The sequence below is a fragment of the Leucopleurus acutus genome (genome assembly GCF_964270905.1).
Source record: "Leucopleurus acutus genome assembly, chromosome: 19".
NCBI lineage: Eukaryota > Metazoa > Chordata > Mammalia > Artiodactyla > Delphinidae > Leucopleurus > Leucopleurus acutus.
The window spans coordinates 53,636,772-53,657,423 of NC_139161.1; the positions used below are offsets into that span (position 1 = coordinate 53,636,772).

Sequence of the window (20,652 nt, forward strand, 5' to 3'; positions counted from 1 at the left end):
ACAGCCAAAAAAATAAATAAATAAATGTGGGGTTTAAAAAAAAAAAAAGAAAAAAAAGAATTTAAAATTAATCAATATAATCATAAATAGCATGTAGGTCAAATAATAAAGCATAATTAAAATTAAAAAAAAAAAAGATGCCTGAACCTTCACCTAACCCTGAAATAATGGTATTTTCTAGTCCAAGAATTGAGAACTAAGACCAGTATGAATGCATTTATGGGGTCGGGGACCATTCTGGGAAACCTGGGGTGTGAAAGTCACAGTCTGGATCAGAGCTAGTCCCAGCCTGCCTTCACCTCGGGTGCCTCTGCAGCCTCCTCGGTTCCACGCAGAAGCCACACTTGGACCACATCCAGTTTCAGGCCGAGTGTAGCTTGCACTCGCCCTAATCCATCTGTGAATCAGAGAAGGGTGTTCCCTCCATGGCTTCATCTCAGCGTTTACAACCCCTTTACTCCTCCACAAAATGCCCCAGCGCCCTGCCCTCTGACAGCCTCACTTAGGCAGGGAGAAGGGGAGAAAAGAACGTGGCTCCCACTGCGCCTCCAGAAAGGCAGCATGACGGGTTTGAAGTTGGACAGCCCTGAGTCTGAACCCCAGTTCTGCTTCTGACTTGTGTGTAGCCTCAGGCACACACATAAACCTTCTGAATGTCACGGCCATCATCTGGAAATGAGGATACTAATGCTATTGTCTTCCTCGCTGCACCACTGCGTAGAGTTAGAATATAAGAGGTGACGTGTGGACAACACCCAGGATGGCTCTGTCCCATTGCTGTGCCCGATGGTTTTGGTTTCTCTCTTCTTTCTGACAATTTTTTCCTAGTCTGTGTTGGTTTTCCTTGTTGCTTTTCCTTAATGCATATCGAGACCCATTCCTGAGGACTCTGGACAGGATTCAGAGGTGAAGGATGCCAGGGCTAAGTCAGGTAATGTGTGTGCACATACTTGTATAAACATACATGTGTATGTATACACATACCTATACACACATGTGTATTGGGGGTTCTATTTGCCAACGATTGTTTTAGATGCTGGAATGTACAGAGGACAGTTCATGTTGCAAAGAAATAATTTATAATTCATAAGAGGGGAACAGACCTGTAAACAGATTATTTCAATATACGGAGGAATTAAAATCCACCCGAATTTGTTTTATAAGAGCAAAGATAGATGGAAATGAGACACCTTGAACTGAGGGATGGTTACACAGCTGTGTTCATTGTCTAAAAGTTCCTTAAGCTGCACACTTAGGGTTTGGGTACTTTTCTGTATATATATGTTGTACTTGAATAAAATCAACACAAAAAATATAAAGGGAGATACGGGGACATACGTATACATATATCTGATTCACTTTGCTATAAAGCAGAAACTAACACACCATTGTAAAGCAATTATACTCCAATAAAGATGTTAAAAAATACATATCTATAAAAGGAAGCAGAGGGCCTTGGAAACTCAGAATGTAGCAAAGAATCAGTTTTTTGACCTGAGCTTCGGGAACCAGGCGTCTCCTGCCCTGCCCGGGGTCTAGTTGATCACTGACTCCCCCAGCCCCAGACATCAGCGACACAGGATTTACCTCCACAGACACCCAGGGGTGACAAATCACGTAACAGAACATGTACACTGTGGAGGGCAGAGGTCACTGGGTACAAACCCTTCTGCTCCAGAGGATCTCAGCACGGCTTCTCTGCACTGGGCTCATTCCAGTGAAAATCCGTTTACTATCCCTTCAGATATGCGTGATTCAACAAAACACAAAATGCCACGGGACCATCATTCATTAGGCAGGTACTCAACTGGAGCCCCAAACGTGAAGAAGTTAGCTGAACTGTCCCTTATTCTATGACAATCTAAATGTTACAGTTCAGCATAAGCAGATTGAGTGATTTTATTTGAAACATTTCAGGGGTTTTTTTCAGAAATGATATATTCACTAAACATAAACACATTTTTGAAAAATGAGTCTAAGCTGAGATGCACTTAGGGTTGTTAGAATATGACAGTCCTTTTTTTTTTAACAACCCAAATTCTGTGTCTAACAACCTGTGGCCTCAATAACATGTTAGTTTAAAATACAAGATAAATTTATGTAAAATTGTAACTGAACAAGTTAGGAAGCACGTGGCACACCACTGTTTCACACAAGACTTGCATGTTTTGCAATGTTTATTTTTAGAAACAGAAGTGCCTGGTAATTTCATTTAAGCACACCAATTCAAACATTTGTTCCACTTAACTGTGACAAGATGTCATTCCATTCAACCGTTCTCATTTTGTTTTATCATTTGATTATCCTTCCAGACTGATTTTCCTGTAGGTGGAAATTAGAAAGTTTAGAAGAAAATATGTTTTAAAAATACCACAAAACTAATTTTTAAATTCGTTTCTTCTGGATTAAAACAAAAAAGAAAATATGGGATAGTCACACATACTATCAATTTGTGTGTGCCAGTTAAGGAAAAAACGTTCTGGACTCTTCTATCAACAAAACTGTGTGGGCAACAAATTTACATCCTTTGGAGTCAAAGCCTGTTTTCCCTTTTCTTCAGCTTCTCTTACTCTTAACACCCACATGTTCCCCCCTTTTTTTTTTTGTCACCCTTATTAAACTCTCAGGAAAGCGTGAGATGCTCATTTATACTAGAGTATCAATGGTTGATATAGTCTGTAAATATTATGTCACTTAAAGATACTGACATGTTAACAGGAATCAGAAACTGAAGCCAAAGGTGTTTAGTGAAGGGTAAGATGGCAGGTGGAAGGTTTACTTGGACCACAGCTTTGGGAAGCCCACTCCAAAGATGTTCATTGTGGACATAAGTGCCTGGCTTGTCTGCCTGTACAGATCTGGCAGCCATGAACCCTGGCTAGCACACGGACACCTTGCCTTTGGCATCTGATGGCAGGTGCTCAGATATATTGACGAGGGTACGCCCAGCGGGGCTGGGAGCAGCTTCTGTTTCCCACACACTTTCTGAAGACTCGGGTTCCTGGAAGTTGTGTTGAGAGAGCTGACTGCCCTTCCGCACGCTTTTCTTCTCTGTCAGTTCCACGCGGGCTGCTGTGTATCTGCTCGTGGCCGTGACTGATGCCACCATGCACAGGGCAAAAGAACCCCATGCGAGGCTGTCAACAAAAGGCACAGTTAGGAAAGGGTGTAGGGCTATGATTCCAGGGCTTCCTGCTGGGGTGGAACATTAGCTGCTGGTTCTACCCAATGTGGACCTGGGTTTTGCAGCACCGATCTCAGAGAGCAGCCAATGTGTTGTTGTAGGCAACGTGTTGATGGTTAAGAGAAGCGATTCTGGAGTCATTGTGCTGAGTTTGCACTGTGGGTTTGTACCCATCTCTTACTAACTGTGGGACCTTGAAGCGGCGACTTCGTCTTTCTGGATCAGTTTCCTCATCTGCAAAACTGGAATGATGGCAGTGCTGCACACCAGATGGTTGTGAGGAATTCACACGGGCCTGGGAAGTACTCAGCATAGTATCTGCTGACATATGTATTACTTTTTGTTGTTGTCTCTAACCCAGGACACTGGCACTGGGCATGGTTATTTTTATATCCCTATCCTCTGGAAGCCTATTGCGTTCTGAGTTGATAGTCTACACTTTTCATCTTTCACAGAACCCAGAAGAGTGGCTGCTGAGAACCTCTGCAAACTGACATGTGTGTATGTTTCATGGGGTGGAATTCCCAGGTAAAATAAATAGCTCCATATCCAATCAGCTACAAAAATCCTACCAGTTATTAAGTTCCAGCCCCACTCCAGGGTTTCCAGTCATCCTTAAATATGACTTGACAATCAAGGATACCAAGATCTAGGAGAAAGGCCCAACAACAAACAGAAGAGAAAGGAATCTGGGGACTTCCCTGGTGGTCCGGGGGTTAACACTCCATGCTTCCAATGCAGGGGGCACAGGGTTCGATCCCTGGCTGGGGAACTAAGATCCCACATGCCATGGGGCACGGCCAAAAAAAACCCAAATTCCTCCCCACCGCAAAAAGAAAGAAAGGAATCTGAAGGAAAAAGATAACACAAGGAAGAGAAGAAAACAGCAACAAAAAGAAAACTCTTCGATTAATATCCTCAGAGAAATATGAGAAGATATTGCATCAATAAAGCGATACCAGGGTATATGAAAAAGGAACAACTGGAAAACAAGGAAGATCTTGGAAAGTCCAATAAGATTCACAATAAGACTTCAATAGAAAAGTTGGAGACAAATAGAAAATTTTCAGAAATGCCAAAAAGAGATAGAAGATATAAGAGGTGCAACAACATCTAGATAATTAATCCAATAGACCCGATATCTAACTCATAAAAATTCTCTGAAAAGAGAGCAGAAGACTGAGGAATGGAAAAACCAAAGACAAAATTCTCAGAATTCTAGGACGTGAATATTCAAATTTAAGGGCTCACCAAGCACATGAAAGAAGAATGAATGTGAAGGAAAGAAGATCCCCTTCAAGGGACATTATCATGAGTAGAGAACAATAGATTACCTGTAGTAGAACATGAATCAGAATGGTATTGGACTCTTGATGGAAGCAATACATTCTAGAAGGAAACAGACACATCTTCAAAATTCTAAGGGAGAATGACTTTCAACAAAGAATTTTACATACCACCAAACTATCAATCAAGATGGAGCATTGAAAAGATACATTTCCAGACATGCAAGGAATAAAATAATTTATCTCTCATTGAATCCTTTCTTCAGAAGCTACTGGAGGATGTGCTCCCACAAAAAAGTGGTTCTAAACTAGGATAATGATACAGGACCTAGGACCCAAGGAAACAAGGGACTAGCAAAGGGACATCTCCACTCGACAGCTCCATTCCAGAGCGGAGCAGGAAGACAGAGGGTTTTGGTGGGTTGGAAGAGTAGAGCAGGGAGAGATGGGACTGAGAGATTGTTATGTTTAGTACCATTTGAGTTTTAAAAACTAGTTGTATGTATTTCTTTTATTGAAAATTAAGAAATTGAAAGCAATAGGAAACAAAATGGCATTGGAAACAAACAGACCATTTTTCAAACTCCTGTGATGTTTGGGATTTGCTTTTACATCCACAGCAGGAGGACCTCAATATAAATTGGCCACAGATCCTGACCCACCTGACATCCCTCTCAGCTCTAGAGCAGCTGTACTCCTGACTGTGTGCAGTGCTGGTGAGGTCACCTCAGGACCAATGGCACCTGCTCAGAGGGAGACAGCTAAAGTGACAAACAAGTGGAGGAAATGGTATAAAGAGAAACATTTGTAAAAATTAACTTCTTCAGATTTCAAAGATGAAGAAGCGTTCAAAATCTAATAAATCATGAAGTTTATGGATAGTCATAACATAGGTGTATCTGCCAAACGCTGGTATATAGTAGGATGAGGGAGTGAGCCCTGAACATGACACTCGTTTTACAAAGAGAAAGTAACACGAGGTTGTTATAGAGGAGGAAAATGTAAGTATATGTATATATATATTTTAAGATGCAGCCAGGATTCGGAGGTCCACATCAAAGAGAACCCCTGTGGTCTTGTGTGACATGGTCGAGTCTTGCTGGTAGAGCTAGAACTTCTGTGTCATGGCCTGTCTTTCCGTTAGAATCAGGGGCTGGGTCTCTCCTCATTGAAGTATTTATTAGGAATTATAGCAGGACTTTTCCCCTTAAGCTGTGTTTAAGAAAGTAACAGCACTATCTCTATTTCTTGAGCAGTTTACTCTGTGCCAAGAATTTTATAAACATAACCTCTTTATATTCCCATAAGCACAGCTGAGACAGGTACATCATTTTACAGATGAGGAACCTGGGCTACAGAAAGATTACGAAACTAATCCAAGAGTAGCAGGTGGCAGAACCATGACCAAGGTCAGTGGTCCTACAAAACCTGTGTGCCTCCCTGCTGGTCCTTTGGGGCTTGAGCACCGTGGCCAGCAACTCACCAGTATGACCAGCCATAGTCCCACGTCTGAGGCTTCCAATCTTCCGGTCCAACGTTCACAGTGATTTGAAAAATGGTTGTGTACATCATGTGGGCCACCATGGCTAGGAGCCCTGCACAAGGAAAGCTTGTGAGCCACAGTGAAGAATGTAGTTTCTCTACGGTACATGAGTTGGATGTCCAGAGCCCACTAGCATCCTCCTTGAGCCCTTCCAAGCAGCCTTCATGTTTTACATGTACACTAATTTCTTAGAGTCACCGATCTACACAGTGGTATAGGTTCCTTTGCCATGTCATCCCTCCCAAGACCACATCTTTCTGTTTTATCCTGTCCCTGTGTCACTATGCTCAGAGACATCAATTTTCTATCCTCTCTTTCCCAGCACGTAGGGGAGGTCCTTGAGCTACATTTGGCCTTAAGCCATAGTTTACCGAGTTCTGTCCCGTTATTCTTTAGAATGTGGATTGTTTGCTGACACATAAAAACTTTGCATAAAAATCTGAACATATTCTGGCCACAGTAAACTTACATAGCAAATAATTAGTGGGAACCGAAGTCAGTTGCCAGTGTGGTTTTCTGTCCTTTGTAGGTGAATTGGTCTTTTTGCCTGGAGATCCAGAGGATTTTCTTTCCTTTAACAGTTTTAATGGGATGTGTCTAGGACTTGAATGTACTGTGTAATTTTTTCAGGTATTTGGAGGGAGTTTTCTATATACAGATTTTGGTCTTTGGTCCAGAAAATTTCCTTGAATTTTGCTCTTACATATTAGTTGTCCTATTGTTTTGTCTTTCTTTTTCAGGGACTCCCATTACATTTATGTTTTTATTTAATAAATGTATGGCAGGCAGTGACCAACTGGGGATCATCTTCAGTGGGATATTGACCCCAAACTTGGATAATAATTCTTAACAAGCTACCATTTTTTTGAGTACTTACTATATACTAGGTGCATTCTTATTTAGTCTTCACCATAGCCTTTTGAGGTAGCTAGCCTGCAGAAGTTAAGCCACTTGCCCAGGGTCACACAGCCATTAAGTAGGAGAGATCTGAACGCAGGGAGGATTTCTCCACAGACTCATGCTTAACCATTGTATTAAACAAAGCAATCTCTGTTCTCAGAGCCAGTGGACCCCCTTCCCAGAGTTGTGACAAAGACATACTGATGAATTTTATTCTCCATTTGTGCCTATCCCCCTTTTGTTTCATCAGTCACCCATTGCTTCCACCAATGGGATTAATTCAGTAGCTTCTCCCGTGGACCAGATGTCCTGCTGAATGGGCTAGCGACAGGAAGAGCCAGCCTGGAGCTTTGCCAGTTCCCTCTGGGGCAGGCTGTGGGGAATTTGCCTGTTCTGATGATGCGCTTGGGGAACGTACCTGCAAGCACCATGAGGATGGCTACAGAGGCATCCACCTTGAGCCAGTGGAACCCAGAGCTGTGATAACTCACTCTGGAGCCCAGGACGATGGCGCTTGTCAACGTCAGAAGGATATTCAGGACCTCAGCCCCAATGCACAGCCACAAAACACCTGCAAAATGTAAGGATGACAGAGACGCTGGGAACTTAGAAGTACTAGGATATTTAATCCTTTGAGTTAGTTCACTTCTAAAACAAAAAATACAAAACCAGCACCGCGGGGTGAAAAACCACAGATACCTCTGCAGAGTCTTGGAAAGCTGACAGTGAAAGGGGGGTCCTGGGGCTTGAAAGAGAAGTTTGTAAAGATTGTTGTTAGCTGGAAGGGAAAAAGCACTAAGCAAAATTCTGATGTGGGGAGCTAAGGGATACTGGAGGTCCCATGGCCTAGTTCAAAAGTTAAAGTGTTATTTTGATTCCACCAGAAGACATTATCTTTGTCTTTTAAAGGAGAGGATCCACTTAACCAGGGTGGGCAAAGGAATCTGAGCATTGAGGAGCCCTGATTCGAGATACCAAAATCTCATTTGTTTCTGTGTGAGCCCATGATTTACCCTTTGGGTGGGACCTCATCTGCAGCTTCAAGAAACTGCGTTGGATGTGAAAGGGAGTGAATAAAGGGGGCAGGGAGAGAAACTATTATTTGCAAAAGACCTCCTGTAAGGTAGTTAGGTACTGTGTAGACACAGCAATGAATGGAACAGATGTGGTCCATGCCATCACAAAAGCTATATTCCAGCTGGGAAAATAGACACTAAGAAAGTAAGTACAAATTTGATGAGTGTCATAGAAAAGAAAAAACGCTATAGGAAGTGATGAGCTAGACTCATCTCTTTCCTGTTCTGTGGTCACCTCACATCGGTAGCTTGAAATCAGCCATGGTGGGAGCGTTTACTCCCTGGAAAGTTGCAAACACTACCGATCAGGGCTTCCCCTCTCCTCCGCAAAGTTGGTGGTTTAACATTTTCTAGCATTACTGACTACAGGGCACATGAAAAGAGCCAGTGGTTCTGGCCTTTGGACTTGACTTCGTAGAAAAACCGTAAATAACTCTTTCCTCTTTTCCCCCAACCCAACCAAAACCATAGAAATTGTCCAAAGTGCGAGGAGGGCTGGTGGTCAGAACGTGAGGAAGGTATTTACCTCGTTCTTCAGCTGGTATTAGACTCTGGAAACTCCTACACTTTTCACCTAGAAGAAAAAGAGCACAGAAGCCCAAGTAGGGTGAACCTGGACTATGAGGGGCAAACTGTGTTTCTAGATCCCTTGAGAGCATCCAGGTCGTTTCGAACAAGGATTGGGGAGTGTGGCTTTATCGCTCCCCAACAGGTGGTGCACCTCCCTGGGGGATCATGGTACAGGCTAGGCCGTGTGCCTTTCTTCCGCCAAGAATTGGGAGTGGAAATGGGGGGAGGAGGTCACTTCTGGTCAGAAGTTTTAAGAGCCCGTGTTTCGTCTAAAGGTTCTCATCTTCTTGCTTCCATGGTCACAGAAGCCCAAGTCCAGATGGAGTCTCTGTCTGCCTAGATCCCTGAGTGGCTCCAGGGAGGAGACGCTGCTCGCCGACCTGAAAAGTACAAACAGCAAGAGCTAGAAATGAATTTGTTGGCTTAAACTGCTGGGACTTGGGGCTTGTCTGTTATTATAGCGTAACGTAGCCCATCTGGACTGATGCTGCAAGCCTTAGACCAGGGGTACTTGACTTCCCAAACAGCATCCTTGATGGTATGAGTCTGAAATAATTTCTTTCTGGGTAGAGGGCAAGTGACAATGTTCGTAATCATTAAAAAAAAATGAATTAGAGCAGATATCAGAACTATCTCTGCTACCGAGTGAGCCAACTACTCGTACTCCATTTTGCTTTCTGGAAGGGAAGCGAAAGGAAGCAGTTATTATGTGTGTACCAGGTACGGGGCAGAACCCACCACCAGGCTGCTTCTGTGCTCTGGGGGGTGTGCTTTGCCTGTATCATCTGTCACGTTGCGCAGATCGGCTGGAAAACCTTGCGTTGCTACTTTTGATGTGTAGTCCCTTTGAAGGAGCTAAGTCCTTAAATATCTACTGAGTGGACGGATGTCACCAAATTCTGGTTTGGGTGTGAGTGACAGATGGATGATTGAGACCACAGCAAATCACCTTCTGGGATCCTGTCCCAGGTGGGTGTGCCAATTTCTCCATACTTCAGCCCCGAAATGAATCATGGGTGGCAGAGTGGGAGGAGCCTGGGAAATTGCCTGATTCTTCTCTGCACAGTTAGGAAGAGTGGGTCCAAGGACATCTGAGAGGAAGGAATGGTAAAGAAGACACAGGTAGAGGCATTTTCAGCATTAGAACTGGGCTTGCAGGGGCCCCGCCTGTGCGGTCCAGCCATGTCGCTGATTTAATGCAGCCCAGCCGGCTGCAGCGGAGATGCATCCTGCTGTCCCAGTCTGGGCTGGTCGGAGCTAAAAGAGGCTAAGTTAGGGGCATAGATCATTACCTCTTCAAAGGAATGGCTTTCCCATTGCTAAAATCTGTTCAACAGTCCCCACACTAGCCTTGCTTTGAAGATTAAATGAGATACTAGGTAGGAAGGCTGCTCTCCTAGTTACTGTGCACTTAAACCTTAATGGAATAAAATGAGTTCTGGGACTTCCCTGGTGGCTCAGTGGTTAAGAATCTGCCTGCCAGTGCAGGGGACACGGGTTCGAGCCCTGGTCCGGGAAGATCCCCCATGCCGCGGAGCAACTAAGCCTGTGCACCACAACTACCGACCCTGTGCTCTAGAGCCCGTGAGCCGCAGCTACTGAGCCCGCGTACCACAGCTACTGAAGCCCGTGTGCCTAGAGCCCATGCTCCGCAACAAGAGAAGCCACTGCCATGAGAAGCCCTCGCACCGCATCGGGAAGAGTAGCCCCCGCTCGCCGCAACTAGAGAAAGCCCGCGTGCAGCAATGAAGACTCAACGCAGCCAAAATAAATAAATAAATTAAAAAATGAGTTCTAATGGGGCCTTTTTGCTTATGGTTAGCATAAATCATTATTTATTACTAGACTGTAAGCACCTTGAGGGCAAAGATCACGTCAGCTAACTTTTCTGGAAGTTTTCAGGGAGAGAAGTAATGTTGAGGAGCATCTTTGGACTTTAGAAAATATATTTTCTCTTACAGAAGAGAAAATTCCAGATCACTTTCCTATTCAAGAACTCATACAGCCTCCCCCCATTCCTCCAGCCTCACGTCTAAATCTCTCTTCTTCTTTCATGTCCTCTCTCCAGCAAGCTGACTTCCCAATGCAGAACCCATTTTTTGCTTCCTTAGCGCAAGCCAGCATTCACCTTCTACTTCATCAAGTACGCTATGTATGGCCAGGTGCATGCTTTTGAAGGTACAGATGCCCAAAGGCCATAACCCTTGAGATTTGCCATGCTCAACCTCCAAGTACCCTCGGGCCTCATTCCTTCATGCTTCTGCGTTGCCCCTCTGCTGGAAGGAGAGAAATAAAGTTTGGGTTTATGATACCGCCATCTGGCTGAGCTGCCCTGCTGGGCTTGATTCGGAAGCAGGGATTCATCTGTCACCTAACTGTCCACAACAAGTGGCCCGAAGGAGCGTATTTACACCGCCTGGGACCAAGCGCAACAGAATCAGGGAGCTAGCTGCCAATCTACAGCCACACTGGCCTCTGCAGCCTTCTCATTAAGTCCATTTTGGATTGTGCAGTGGGACATTTTTCCTGGTTGATTCTCTGCTTTTGGCGGCAGCAGTGGTGTGGACAGAGAATGTCACTTGCCGTATCAGTCAACAAAGGATGTTGCGGAAAACCGGGATACTGGCCCTAGATAGTGAAGAGGCACATCAAAGGAAGAATTTCATTAAGCCCAGACTCTTGCATCTTCCCATACATAGAAAAGTGCTGCGCTCATTTTCTTGAGACGCCTGGTTTTTCTTTAATTAGCAGTAATCTTTTGATGTTTGATTACCTGTTTTTTTGCAAAAACTCCTATATATCCTGGCTCCCCCCTTTCCTCCTTGGAATGGTCCCTCGGAGCTCTCTGAGAGGCTGTCTCCCAGGCTTAAGTCCTCAGTAATGCCCCAGATAAAACATAATTCTCAGCTTTTAGGTTGTGCTTTTTTTTTTTTGGTTGATAGCAGTGTTATGGCCACGGTAGCTCAACATTCGTCCTGGTCGCCCCAGTTCTACTAGGGAGGTCTACAGCCTTGGGGAAATCTCAACACTCGCACCTGCTCTCTTGCAAGGCACTTTGGGGCTGATGGGGGTCCTTTTTTCACATCATCTCATCAGCTCCTCACTAGAACCCTGTGAGCCAGGCCTGGAGTGAGGGTAGCAGATGGACATCATGGACAGAATGCGGCATTTAAATCCAACAGGACTGGCTTCTATGCCAGTTCTGCCCCAGTCAGGAATCATAGGAAGTTCCTTGACTTCTCTGTGCCTCGCTTTCTTCATCTGCAAAATGGGTTTTATCAAAGTCCTCCAATGAGAAAGTTATGAAAGTATCTTGAGAGCAGCCTTCCACTTTTTGGTGTGTTTAATTATTGATAAAGGCAAGTACAGATATCCCTAGTTTACAGATTTGGAGGCTAGGCTCAAACAGGTTGGTAGAATCAGGAGTTGAAACTGGATTTTCTCACCCGGGACCCAGCGCCTTTTTCAACATCACCACCTGCTGTCTTTATACTTAATACACGGAGGCCTAAGGGTCTATCTTGTCTTCTGAAGAGGGCTGCCTTATCTCAGCAGAAGTAAAGAGGAGGCCAGGTACAGAGCCAGGGGCAGGGCAAAGTGAAAATGGAGGCCGGCCAAGGAGATTAAGAGAATTCCCAATAGCTTAGGAGGGTGAGTTTAGCCTGGGCGAAGGGTCAGACCACAGTGACCCCTTGATTAATATGAATCCTCAGAAATGATGTTCCTTTTGAATAAGCCCAGCAGGATTAAAAGGAAAAATCTTTATAAATCCCACAAAGCCAGACAGGCAGGTGTTACATAGCTGGACAGAAGTTTACCAGCCAAGCCGTACAGCCAGCCAGCCTAGGAAACGGTGTCGTAGTCCTGGGGACAGACTCTGGAAACCTGTCTGCTGTTCTCCCCAAGCCCCCACCCACTATGGGGTGCCCAGGTCCCTATGTCCTTGAACTTTCTGAGTTTAGCAGAACAGCATAGTATTGGAAATCAACACATTTTGTTGACTAATTCATTCGTCCAAGAAAAAGAACAGTTAGTCGAAACGCTGCCCCAACCAGGAGTTTTTGTTTTAAATCTTCACTTCGGAGGATGCTCTCTCTCTTTAAAGGCATTAGGAAGAAGGTGCAGAGCTATTCGGTGTGACTTAACAGAGGATGACCGGAAGTAGCACTCCAGGTAGGGGATCCCCGGAGGGTCAACTTTTAGGGGGATGGAGATGGAGCTGATTCAGAAGGAAAATATCCAGGAAGCCTCAGGGGGCAGCAGAGCTGGGGGTGGCCGGACAGCCCGAGGCTCCTCTCCTGCACATCCTCCCCAGGCTGGAGTCCTTACGGCCAGATCTGCTCAGCCCCCCTCACCTCTCCTGACCCTCTGTCTAAAGCCCCGGGTGGGTGCCTTCCATCCACCTCCAGTTGCAGTCTTTTCCTTTGTTTTGCCCCCAACTCTCCCGGGCACTTGAGCTAAATTAGACTCAATAGCAGAAATTTGTACGGAGTAATCTCCCCGAGGGGGCCCCAGGCTGCGGTCCGCTGCAGCCATGCTTTCTTGGGCCTGGGCAATGTGTTTTCACATGGAAAGCCAGATAGCTCGCTCCCCTTGAACAACCAGAGGAACTGATGACATTGAGCTCATAAGCCCGCAAGCCCGTAAGGCTGAGCTGAGCAAGACGTGCCCCCTTCAGCTAAAGCTGAGGCTTCAAGGTCACTGGCATTCCCCGCCAGCCCTTACCACCTTCTGTAGGCATTTATTTGCAACCTAATGTAGGCCTTTTGCTTTATTTCCTTATACGTTTGCTACTGTTTTAGTTATTATCTAGTAACAATTTAATTCTAACCTTTTTTGTTTTCGGGGCATCTTGTAGCACAGTGATCACGTTTCTGGGGAGGAGGAAGGTGTTCTGAGGACAATGGCCTCCTTTCTTCCTTCTTAATAAAGTGATGATAATATTGAAAGACCTCGGTTTACCTGGACGACCTTATTATATCAAGAAATATGTAGGATGTGAGGCGATCTGGCTGCAACCTCTGTCACCCCTTTCATCGCCAGTGTTCATTCAGCTGATCTGGCTGGCTAGGCGGGTGTCCCCTTCCTCCCTCACCACTCCATCTGTGTCCCTCCCGAAGCTGCACGCTCTGTCGAAGAGGACGACCTTCCCTGACAGAGGAGGACCGTTCTTTGGTCGAGGGTATACGAGTAGCTGTGCTCCCCTGCTAGAACCTCCAAACAAGCTCTCAAGGTCCATTTATAGGAGAACGTAGGGTAGTCAAGCTTCCAAGACTCCAGACACATCCAAATGAGGCGCTGCATGTGGCAGTCTGCCTTTAAAAAAAAAAAAGAAATAAAAAGAAAAAAACCCCCAATATATAAAAGTGTGAGTGGAGTATTATTTTTAGATGGATGGGCACAAACTTATTCATTGACAATTATAAGACCATTGCCCTTCAGTTAAGTTTTGGGTATTGTGGGTTTGTAGGGAAAGTCTGGGCTCAGGGTTAAGAAGTTTGAGTTGCATGTGTAGCTCTATCAGAATCTAGCTATACGATCCTCAGTGGGGCCTGTCTACCTCTGTAACTCAGTTTTCCCATCTGTGAAATGAGTCTGATGTTCTAGATCAGCCTTTTCCAAAGAGTTCAGTGCCCACTGAACACTAGTCTCACAGGATATTAATCCTTATTCTACACAGACATTTTTTTTACTACCTCAACTAATTTTAGGAAACACTGGGATATGTAAGAATCAACAGGTTTCTTTATTGAGATTTTAATGTGCTAATGTGCATTGTGAATTTCCAAGAAGGAAAGGTAGTCTACGACATTTTCCAAATTTGTTTGACTATCAACACATTTAATTTTACAAAGAGTACCTTAAAAGGTACCTCTGTGGAGTAATCGTTGAGGAAACCCAGCGAAGCCCTTGGTAAAGCCTCCTTCTGGTTTGACATCAAGCATATAAGATAAACGTAAATCAAAAAAGGGTCAAGAAATACATTCTTTACTTTTCCTTGGCTTTGTCCATGAATCACTGAAAACATCAACCCTCCTTAGAATTCAGCACGTCTTCCTGATCATATACGAAAAACCTTTCAGTCATGTGACCCGTGAGAAGACGGGGGTGTGTGTAGTAAACACTTTGTGTGTTGACAAAAGTGCCAAGGGAGAGGCCACAACAGTGAGAGGCCCGCGTACTGCAAAAAAAAAAAAAAAAAAAAAAAAATGTTATGAGGATGGGGAAATAAAAGGCAATTAGAAACTACAGGAAAAGCAAAAAGCTGTATAAGAAGTTTAAGGTAGTGATAGCACCCTTCTTGATTCTGTGATGAACAATACGTGTATAGTGTAAATAAATTATTGTTTTGTTGATTTAAATAAAATAGCAATATAACTATATTAGAAGGATGGCAGATATGGGATGTGGTGGTGAGAGAAATTTATCCCTGTCTATTATGACAGGAAGTCAATAGATACTATCTAACATGATACTATCTAACATCTAATAGATACTATCTAACATAGCAATATCAGCGTATTGTTTAGAAATGCAGAGGCAAATACCAGAAGAAAGAACTAAGCTAAAAGTGGTTTCCCCTGGATATAGCACTAGGTTATGAAGTAGGAAGCGGCAGGAGACTGTTAGTTTTTCTTAGAAGCCTTTCAAAATGATTTGATCTCTTACCTATGTGTAAATATTACCTTGGTTAAATATTTTTTTAAAAGGAATGCAGGTTTATAGACCGCATCCCATATCTGCTGAATCAGAAAGTCCAGGGCTGGGTATCTGGATTTTTACAAACTCCCTGGGTGATTATGATGTGCACCATTTGATAGCCGGTGTGATGATGCTTTCTTTATATGCAGCGGTGGAAATAGAAATAGGCGACCCTCAGATGGGGACTTGGAAAGGGAATGGTAATTCTCAAGCAATTTGCCTAGGGGTATGATGATTGTATTTTCCAAACCACAAACCTGAGACTATCTTGAGGACCCTTCAGGAGGCAGGGCCGTGAGCCTCCTGCATCTGTCCATGAGGGTAGAGAGAGTGGACGGATAGGAAGAGAGTGCACTTCCCAGAGGAGAGAGGTGGGGAGAGCCCCGCCAGTAGCCTTAGCTCCTTGTACCGCTGCAGTGTCCTCACCACACTTAGAGCAAAGGCCACAGGCACTGGCCTGTATACATGGGAGGGCAAGGCTTGGCACTGCCCCTCTGCAGTGACCACGGGGGCAGTGATGGGGAGGGGCACACAGCATCTTAGAGGGTTCCTTCTTGTTGCCTTTTACTTAGACCTCAGGAATAAACTACTAATGCTACGGGTATGGGGAAAGAAAAGGCAATTAGAAACTTCAGGAAAAGCAAAAAACTGTACAAGGATGTCATGTAATAAGCCTGAGGTCAGGGTGGGCATGCTGAGGGGTGGGGGTCCTCTCCTTTCCACCTTGAGGGCCGTGTTCTCCCAGCAGGAAGGGAAGAACATCCTGGCCCCGAGCATGGGGTTGGGTTTGCAGCCAGGCTGCCGAATTCCTCCTTCCTCGGTTGCTCACGAGGTAAAAACAGTTTTCTGAAATACGTCCTCCAAATTATAACTTTCTCTTTCCTCTTCTCTGTCCTCTTCCTTCACCACTTCCCTCACCACCACCCTGTCAAGCCCGTTGAAGTTCAAAAGACATCCACGAATCAGGCTTGAGTAATGGTGGTGGTGGAGGGTTTGCTCCTGTGTAGCTTGAAACTCAGTTTCCTCATTTGCGAGCTGAGAAAACACTATTTACTTTGCTGGGGTTATTTCAAGGTTGCCTGAGATAAAGGTCTGACTTGTTCATGGTTTTACTTCTGGTATGTGCTCCGTACAGGGGATTCCCTTCCCACCAATGATGATGAGTGTGTTTCCTAAGAGAACCTTCTGTTCCAAGACCCCTTAAACGTGTGGGGATGCAGTTTAGGGTTGGGTGGGGGGCCACTTGAGATTCACCAGAGACTGAATGACACTAGGAAATGGTCAAAGCGAATGTGTAATAAACACCCTGTATCTGGCGCAGTGTTTTAGTGAATTCGGTCATTTCATCTTTATGGTAACTCTAGAGATGGGTACAGCTATTGTTCCTGTTTTATAGGTGAGAAAACGGGGGCTCAGAGAGGTGGAGAGCCTTGCTCGAGGCCACACAGGTAGTCAGCGGCAGAGCTGGGGTTCAAGCCCTAGTGGCCATCCCGCACCTGTCCCCCCGGGCCCCCCAGGCCGTGCTCACCTGTGCTGTCGAGGCTCTCCTCGCATGACTGCCAGAGCCCCAGGTGGAACCTGCGCCAGATGAACCTGTCGTCTCCCGTCTCCCAAATGTACTGGACGGCCTGGGTCCCGCTGTCCCTGCTGCCACTGCTGTAGTGGATGCAGTGCAGCACCTCCGGATGGTCTTGGCACAGTGGCTTTGCCACCCGCCGGGTCCCCTCACACCAGTAGCTGCTGCCCACGGCCGTGAGGGAGAAGGCGAGGGCGAGGCAGACGGGGAGGAGGGCCAGTACCCGCTGTCGCCTGGCCCGGTCCATGGCCGAATGCGGGGTGCAGAGGCAGGATGAGCCGTGGGCCCCCCTCCCCTGCCTTGTCACGGTACCTGCCCCTCCTCAGCCCGCCATCTGGCATTCTTACATCTTCCCTCACATCCCCCCGGGAAACCGGTGCTCTCCAGCGTGCAGCATCCTCTGAGCACCTGTACCCTGAGGAGGCATAGCGCTGGGACGCCCCCGCTTTAACAGTGTCAGCCCTTCTGTCCCGCCCACGCTGGAGAGGTGCTGGAGGTGCCAGTTTTCTGTTTCTGCTCAACTGTGGTGCAAATACGCATAACACAGAATTCACCACGTTAACCGTTTTTAAGTGCACGCTTAAGTACATTCGCGTTCGGCCACCGATCTCCAGAGCTCTTTTCATCTCACGAAACTGAAACTCTGTCCCCATTAGATGCTAACTGCCCATCCCTCCACCCCCAGCCCCTGGCAACACCCATGATACTCTCTATGAATCTGGTCACTCTAGCTATACGTGGAATTTGTCTTTCGTAACTGGCTTTTTTCATGTAGCATAATGTCCTCAAGGTTCCTCGTGTTGTAGCAGGTATCAGAATCTCCTTCCTTTTAAAGACTGAATAATGTCCCGTGGTGTGGATACACCGCAATTTGTTTATCCATTCATCCACTGATGGATAGACACTTGACTGGTTTCCGCTTGGTGGCCGTTATAAAGGACGCTGGGTTCTGACGGAGGTCCAGGGTGGTTTGGGTGGGGGTCTGGGTGAGACTGCTCCACCCTTGTCTTTTGCTTTGGTCAGGGTCCTCGGGCTGAGGCCTGCCCAGCTCTACAGAGAAAGAGACTGCTGCGGAGGACAACTGGCCCAGGGACTGAGACGCTCCGGTCTAGGCAGCCTGCTTCAGGGCCTGAGTGCTCCGCAGAGGGGAGGGGGGCATGCACCCCACATAGGTGCATTCAGCACCACCCTGGGGCCTCCGTAGCTCGCAGGCAGGGGCCCTGGCATATTGTTGCAGGAGAAGGGTGGGGCGGGGGGGGGGGGAGGCGAGAGAATGGTCACATCCCAGGTCTCAGGGGAGTCCCTGGGATGGGCGGCCAAGTTAGGGTCCTTGGCTTCGCACAGGAAAGAATTCGAGAGCAAGACAGAGTGAAATGAAAGCGGGTTTATTTAGAGGGATACACATACCGGAGGCAGAATGCGGACATTCTCAGAAAGTGAGAGGGCCTTGGGGTGCGGGGTTGTTAGTTTTTATGGGCTGGGTAATTTCATATGCTAATGAGTGGGAGGGATATTCTGACTATCTTGGAAAAGGGGTGGGGATTTCCCCTGCATTGGGACACTGCCCACTTTGTGGCTTCTTATGGTCTGCCTCGGAACTGTCATGGCGCCGGTGGGCGTGTCATTAACATGCTAATATATTACAATAAGCGTATAATAAGGCTCAAAGTCTGCGGGAAATAAAGTCTTCCACCATCTTGGTCGTAACCAGTGTTTGTCGTATGCTCAAAGGCTGTGGCATTCTTTTAACGGTTGTGCCCTGCCCCCTTCCCTCCCGTCTCATTATCACTCGTGCCCTTGCCCAGGGGGCACTGCAGGAGCGGCGTTGCCGAGGAGACTTAAGCTGCTTCTTGGGCAGAGGACATTGATGAAACAGTGAGGGCCAGAGGAGGGTAGCAGAAGTTTCCACATGGCATCTGGAGCACACAGGTTCTCCATCCCATGTTAGACACCTCCAAAGACCCCCAGATATAATGGAGAATATGCCAGCCTGGGCAGGTAGGAGGAAAAGGCCAGGGTCATTTGGGTCCATATTACTCTGTCTGGACTTTGCTGCTGGTAAAGACCGAGGACTGTGGTCTGTGCTGTGGGTAGCCTGTGAGCTGTGTCTGTCTGTCCTGGTTGCCAGCCAGTCTTGTGGGAAGAGGAGTTACCTCGTTATAGCACTAGATGGCATCCATCCAACAGGTTGGGAAGTCGTGTGCAGTCCCCCAGCCCCTGTCCCTTCAGAAAAAAGATGTTTTTGAGAAAAAGTTCAAAGAGGTTAGATAGAATATTCTTATCAAACAGGCACTGTCTTTGCCAGCCGGCAACTTGGAAGATAGTCTGTAAAGTGCATTATAGACTAGCTTTACAGCCCCACACAGGTTCAGAGCTATCACGTGAGCAGTTTTCCTCCTCTCGGTCACTTCATCCCTCTCTCTGCTGCCCCAAAGAGATGAACACATGGACGCCAGAGTTCACATCATTACATGAGTCCATCTGGCGGGAGGTGGCGTCTATGTTCATTACGGGCGTTTTACTTCTGACATTTAGAGTCTTGCCACTTTTTTTAAGATTTCCATTAAGTGACGCTCACCTGTTTTTCTCCAACTGTTCAAAATTCACTCACTTGGGTAAGTTAACCAGGTTAAGCTCCTCTGGTTGAACTTAACTTTAGGGAAAAAAAATCCCTAAATGGAAACATGGTGTTCCTGTCTCTTGCTGACCAACGTTTCATCCAGTCAGGACGTCTTCTGCTGGGACTCCAGTTCAAGAGGCTGGAAAGAACTTGCAAGCGGCTGCCGGGAGCTGGACAGGGAGGGGAGGGTGAGAAGGGCCACACAGAGCCTCTCAGAGACACAGTGCTGAGCCTACTAGAGAAAAGGAACTCACCTAGAGGGTTAGGGTCAGATATGGCACCTGACCAAGTAGCTGTGGTCAGGTGACTGGTCAGAAGACCTGGGTACCCTGGCTCTGCCATTTACTTGCTGTGTGGCCTTGGGCAAGCCGCCTAACCTCTCTGAAACTCAATGTTGCAGCTCTCAAGTGGAGAAATCATCATACCCCCACAGGGTTATCGTGAGGATGAATGAAATAAGATGCCAGGCGAAAGGATTTTATATATATGAGGTGTGGTGAGAAAGGACACACACGTTAGTTGGCGGTCGTAGATCATGGGTTCTGACAAAGGATCTGCCAGGTGGACCGAGCAACCTTTGCTCACAACCAGTAGGGGCAACCCAGAGGCGTGCACATTTTTGAATTTTTAGGATGTTCTTTGGCTATTGTGTAACAGGAACTCGAGGTGCTGAGTGAGGTTTTGCTTCAGGCCCTGGGTCAGGAGCTGCTATCTCCTGGGCTGGGCAGCTGTCTTTCTGGAAGTCTTGGCATAAACGGGGCCCAGAGGAGACTCTGCCTTTGTGGCTGGGCTCAGCCCAACCTGGACAAACTTAAAGCCGTAGCAAGAATTGTCCCCGTCACAAAGCTGCCCACCTCAGAACTGGCTAGGGGCCCATCCTCCCTGCCACGGGTCCTCAGCAGCTGGAACCCAAGCCGGTCCCACCCTGGTCCTGTGCGCAGAGCGGGGCTTCGGGGGGTGGAACCCACTGACTGCTTTGCCTTTTCTCCTGGGCGGCCTCTGTCCAGGAAGTCCCAGGAGCACAGCTGACTTGGGGGAGGTCTGGGAAAAATCTCCTTGCTTTTTGGGGGGGCCGGGGCGGGGGATGAGTCGTCACAGATGAGAAACTTTGGAGATCTGGTAGATGGCTCTAGACTGGGGCAGACGCTCTTGGGGCGGCGTCCAGAGGGTTTGTGCAAACATTTTCTCGCCGTAG

General features: G+C 46.6%; 2 protein-coding genes across 2 annotated transcripts in view; one reads left to right on the forward strand and one right to left on the reverse strand.

Annotated features, from left to right (window-relative positions):
• Nucleotides 1-2,878: 2,878 nt before the first annotated feature.
• Nucleotides 2,879-17,084, reverse strand: GSG1L2 (GSG1 like 2; the record flags this gene model as incomplete). Its single annotated transcript, XM_082861633.1, has 5 exons — nt 2,879-3,137; nt 5,954-6,065; nt 7,332-7,484; nt 8,516-8,563; nt 16,790-17,084. 5 exons carry the CDS (start codon nt 17,082-17,084, stop codon nt 2,879-2,881), a joined length of 867 nt encoding a protein of 288 aa, XP_082717759.1.
• A 3,471-nt stretch (nt 17,085-20,555) lies between these two features.
• GLP2R (glucagon like peptide 2 receptor) overlaps nt 20,556-20,652 on the forward strand; it is a gene marked incomplete at its 5' end in the record, with an annotated part of 48,963 nt that continues 48,866 nt past the window's right edge. The window contains 2 exon segments of the mRNA XM_082861804.1: nt 20,556-20,609; nt 20,611-20,649. Coding sequence (XP_082717930.1) covers nt 20,556-20,609; nt 20,611-20,649 — 93 coding nt within the window.